The 5470-nt window shown below is 37.3% G+C and overlaps 1 protein-coding gene across 1 annotated transcript; it reads left to right on the top strand. All coding sequences in view use genetic code 11, as the record gives it.

Annotated features, from left to right (window-relative positions):
* Positions 1 to 1664: 1664 nt before the first annotated feature.
* On the top strand, positions 1665 to 3738 carry EGR_04958 (Collagen alpha-3(VI) chain; the record flags this gene model as incomplete). Its single annotated transcript, XM_024494207.1, has 3 exons — positions 1665 to 1690; positions 2693 to 2817; positions 3482 to 3738. 3 exons carry the CDS (start codon positions 1665 to 1667, stop codon positions 3736 to 3738), a joined length of 408 nt encoding a protein of 135 aa, XP_024351444.1.
* Positions 3739 to 5470: the final 1732 nt, after the last annotated feature.

The raw sequence follows: 5470 nt of genomic DNA, 5'->3' as shown, positions 1-5470 counted from the left end.
TAATTTGGCGGTCTTAGAAGACTTCACTTTTTGGGTGGTCCTGTCGGTAAACTAAAACGCACTGGCGGCAAATGTAATAGCAGTATCGACGACGAATGCAGAAGCCTCGGCCACTTTTGGGAGGGGGCCGGGACCACACACATGGACAGACGAGTCTTAAAACTTTTCATTATCATAACTGTGACAAAGTCAAAAAGATGCCCAAATCTGGCGGGAAGTAATGGATTCAACATGTTTAATTTCAAATTTCAGTGGCTGAATGAGGGTGTATGAGTGCAGTGGTTGGCTTTGGTCAATTTAATGGATGATTGGTTCTCATTATTTACCGTATAATTACAAAAGTAAATTTTATTTATTCCTCCGACTGCCTGTTTGCTTGCGATTATGACAGTCCTTTTTGTCCTTCTTAACATTTAATGATGTATCTTTTAAAAAACAAAAGTTGTTATTATTTTGTTTCATTTTAGAATGATTTATACAGTACAATGCTGATGGAAGCTCAAAATATCAACAAGTAAGGTTTGTGAGTAACACGGACATAACAACCGATGATCGCACAACATAATATGCGTGAGCTGAAAACGAAAGCACCGGTAGATTTTGGACGATACATGCATCTCAAACCAACTGCACGTAAATTATCAGCAGCATGATTTCATGGAAATCATTATTTTACTTTAAAACTTAAGTCATTTGAAGGAAATCTGTAAAGTAAAGAGGCTACTTAACAAATCTTATTTCGTAAAACAGATGAAAAGACATTGGAAAATATGCAATCATTTTAGGGCTTTTTCCAATCTTGCATCTTGGGGCAGATAAAAGTCCTCAAAACAATATTACCATGCTTTGTTTTCAGAGATAGTTCAAAGCAATTTCCACTTTATGTTGAGGCAAACTAGACAATAATAGTTCATGGCTAAATGGCTTGTCCCTCAAAACCTGAAAATTTGAGTAAACAACGATTAAACCAATATTATGGCTTTCGGCAGGAAAATCGACCTTCTGCAACAAACAGTATTAGGAGGCGGGAAGGCATAATTATTACAGAAATAAAATCATGCCAGGTCAATTAATCCCTATAAATTACACTTTAGCAAGGAATTTTAAATTTGGAAGACATTTACTGCGCCTTGTGGGGAGTCGTTGAGAGTACAATGGAACCTTTTTGAATTCATTCAGGTTATGGTAAAAAACTATCAGTGATTTATCCCTGTTTAGGAGGTGGTTGACTTCTGAAATTGGACAAATCTGGAAAATCCATCTAACGATCTGGGTAGTTTCACATGATGAAATAGAAAATTAAAGTAAGACGTCGTGATTCATTTGTTTAAAGATAAGTTGCCTCCAGACCAAAGTTTAGAAAGTAATTAGGTGGAGTGATTGCCTATCATCCTAGAGGAGTGCCTCTTCAAGCCACTCTAGATGAATCTTATCGAGATCCAAGAGTGATAGAATTCTTCATAATATTAGCATTTAGATTCATAAATGACTCTAATGAGTCATTACCACCACTAAGATCGCCACCCCGAACAAAATGATAAGAGAGGCTTCCAATTAAATTAAAACTTTGGAAGTGAAGTGAGACATTTCACCCAGTAAAATATGAGTTGGATTCTTCATGGTTCCTAAGTGTATTTATGATTTTAAGCCAGGGTTCAAAGGGCATGGACAGTACTAGGCAAAAAAGATGGTAAAACCATCCAAGAAGAGCAGGTTTTGTTTCGTTAACTATGTGGAACTGCTAACCTGGCTCAATACCTATCGCGCGTCAATTTTTTAAATCAGTAAATAATTCCTCTTTCGATCCAGAGAAATTTGAGAATAGGTCGTACTTCGAAGCGCTGTTTAGACTGGGACCATTCAATTTTACATTTTTACAGAAAGAAGCTGGAAGCTCTAAGGACTAACCGTCTTTGTAATTATTGCAAAATTACTTACTTGAATATATTTGCGTGTTCTAGCGTCTTATAAGATTAAATAATCCCTGTTTGAGATAATAAAGTTGATCTAGATGTTTACGTCTTCAAAAATCTCAGTTGTTGAGCATTGCCCTGTTTGTATATTTAAAAATTGTTGACCATTCTGATCAGCTACGCCTAGACTGGCTCATTACTTTTATGGTGGCAACTAGCACTTGCCATAGAAAGCTCTTATAGCTTACTACCACAACAATTTCAATTATCTATCACGTGGGGAATCTAACTTCCTTGCTTGATGTGAGGGTCCCTTGTGACTTTTGAATTTTAAAATAATGATTAAAATGCTTGTTTTATTTGCATACGAAATTGCTGTGTGGTCCTTTCAGTCTTTTGTTCGACTTTCATAAAAGTGGCGTATAGAATTGAGCGCCTCATGTGTGCGTTCATGATAAAGTGTTTTTAGGCATTAATAAAACCTTCATTGAGTCTCATGACAACTATTTGTGCTTCTTATGCTTAGCTTCCTTGCTCTAGAATTGCAGGCGTTTATTGCATCAGTTTTTATTTTCTCTGGTTTAATAAAGTCCATGTCACTTTAATAAATGACATACATTCGTGTTCTGACTGAAATCCTTCACACTTAACCCTCGTTTTTCCTAGGTCTTTAAATCCTTACATGATATCTTGATCTGGGTCACCTTAAACCGGAAGTTGCTGGAGCAGATTGACAGCTAATTTCGGGGAAGATAATTGCGCCATGGTGGGGTTCAAAGTTGTTACTTCCGCCACGTCCGTATAAAAGACGGCGCTGGAGAGCACTCTGACATAAGCACAGATAGGGTTCGTCGGATAATGCTGAAAATCATTGCTCTTTGCTTCCTCCTTGTGTACTTTAAAGGTAAGCTCAACTAATACCCTCAATTTAAACAAAATTCTACCCAATTTTTGCCAAAGGAAACAGTTTTTTAGTTTCACAAAGGCAGAATTTTGTCTGGAATTTCATTCATATAACCTAAAGGGAATAAGTGAGCGTGTTAACTTACCTAGAATGGGTTTTCCAAATCATGTTTCTAAAAGTGATCGAGTGTTTTGAATGCTTCCTATGTCTGTGGCTTTTATTTTTGTTTTTAACTAAGATAAAATAAACTCCAAGACTTTAATAAGTTTGATTGAATTATTGTTTTGATGATAATGGCTCAAACAATGCCGATGTTTCATTTCCATTGTTATTATGACTATTTTATCTGCATACCTTACTTCTCTTTCATAAATTATGGCAGCCAATAAATGTAATTCTGACAGTATTATACTTTGAGCTTTGTTGAAGCATAACAAACACACTTTAAACGGTAAATCAGTCTTAGTCTTCCTTTTACCGGACATAATCATCAACCCTGCTGGCCAATAATTCGTTTGTTAAATACCTTGCAGAATGGATTTGAAATCAGCACCTTTAGCTCTTACAAGTTAGCCTAGATTCGGAAAACGGAATTTTAACCCAATCATATCAGTCAAGCCTTTAAAGCTTGTAAAGTTTCTAAATTCTCTCTCAATTTCCACAGCCTCTGGTGCTGTTCATCCCGCTTGCTACGAACCGTACGCCCCTGGACCGTGCCGAAACTACAGTATCAACTACTACTACGATCCCTACAACAACACTTGTCATCCCTTTTACTACGGAGGTTGTGGTGGCACTCGCAATCGTTTTTACAGCTGGAAGGCCTGCATGTTCGTCTGCACCAGGCGCGACTTTTCGTGGATCCTCAAACCCGAGTACTCTTATGAGCCTTTAGAGGGTCTATATGATGAGAATAAGTGATGAAAAAGGGGAATATTCGTTCCTTTGCTTCCTTAAATATTTTGTTTATTGCATGGTAATGTAAGAAGAATAAAGAACGAAGTGTTAATTGTACACTTTTTACGCACGAAATGAATAGGTTTAGGATGGATAAGAGGGATGGTTCAAAGTTAGTCAGTGGGTACTTAAAGGTACAAGGCCTACTAAATAGGCAGACCAAGGAAGGATGGAAGGATAGGAGCACTAGGAATAAGCAGTAAACACTGCCACTTTTAACTCTACATTTTTCAAAAAGCTACATATTTTATTGTTAAAAACCGGATGACTAAAGGAGGATTCTGTGTGAAGTTCATCCCTTAGAAGGCACCAGCTGCAATCTTTACTTTTATAAATTTTTCGTCTTTAAAAGTCAAGAAATCCTAATCCTAGCCCATCTTGCTCCTATTTGCTGTCTATTTCATTTAACCAGTCAATGTCTGCCACAAAGAGGAGGTGACAGTCAGCTGGAGGTATCTACAAGCTTAACACTGACCACCTCTACGAAATCAATGCATCAAAACTACCTGCAGAAATGTTAAATTTTACTTAAAAGATAGCAAAGCGTTTCATCATTTGCATTGTATCTGGCCCTCCGGCTTTTTATGAAGTGCACTGGGAGAGCGACTGACTTGCGCACTGTATTGGGCTCCAAGATGGTTAAAGAAGATATCATTTTGCACATTATTCTCCATCCTTTGGTACGTTTGGCAATTTATATGTAAATGTTAATAGGAACGTCAAGAAGTCAACATTCATAATTTATTCACACCTGCATCCATATTTTCGCTCTAATTCGGCTCACTGTTCATCCAAACTCCATTTTGTTGATTAAGGCAAGGTAAAGCAAAATTTTTCATCCAATTCGGAAATTTTCATACATAGATTGTATTTATTTGTGTAGTAAGGTTTTAAATTGGCCTCCCTTTATTCATTAACCCCCTTCTTATCAAACACAGGGCTTACGTGATTACTAGGATGCTTAATTTATACTTTTGCAATGCATCAGCACAGATGCAACCAACTGCGTCAGATTTTCGCTTTTCGTAACGTTAAAGATTGATGATCGTCCAGAAATTTTAAGCAGCCTTCCAGACAAAGCGATCTCGTTTGTCGCTACTACTATTAGAACATCTGAAGCCCTTTGTAAAGACGTAATAACACGGAGCGGTGGAAGAGATTTAGTTTTAACCTATGGAGAGTCTCACAATTATGCAGATTGGATAGCCGTGCCGGTAAGCAGAAGTGTAGACCGAGTAGCTTAAAAGGATTGCGCAAACAAACCCTTCACTTGGGGTCAATGGCAAACCAGTTCACTTCATCGAAACTGATTACAAGTGATTGTATGTTAGTGGCTGGGATATTCTCAACCATGATGAGATAATTCGATTCTTTGATCAGCCGGCATGCACCAATAGGTGCTAGACATATTTGCTTTGATGGCAAGTTTTGGCAGATATTGCCCCCTCAGGTAAATTTGTTTATTAGGACACATTGTACTTTCTTTAAAATCTCCTTTTCAATTTAAAAACATCAAGCATGGACATATCATGTGGAGATTTAGTTTGAAAGGCATATTTGGAATCAGGATGTTTCCACTAAATGTGTGTTTGCTTTCATAAAATTCGGCAGCAGTAAACACTGGAGACAAGTGTTTGGCAAAGTAAACAAAACCTTTTTGAAATCCCTGGTACAAGAACAAAAGCCCATTTTGTTG

The sequence above is a fragment of the Echinococcus granulosus genome (assembly GCF_000524195.1).
Source record: "Echinococcus granulosus chromosome Unknown EG_S00033, whole genome shotgun sequence".
Classification (NCBI taxonomy): Eukaryota; Metazoa; Platyhelminthes; class Cestoda; order Cyclophyllidea; family Taeniidae; genus Echinococcus; species Echinococcus granulosus.
This window is presented reverse-complemented; position numbering and strand designations above follow the sequence as displayed.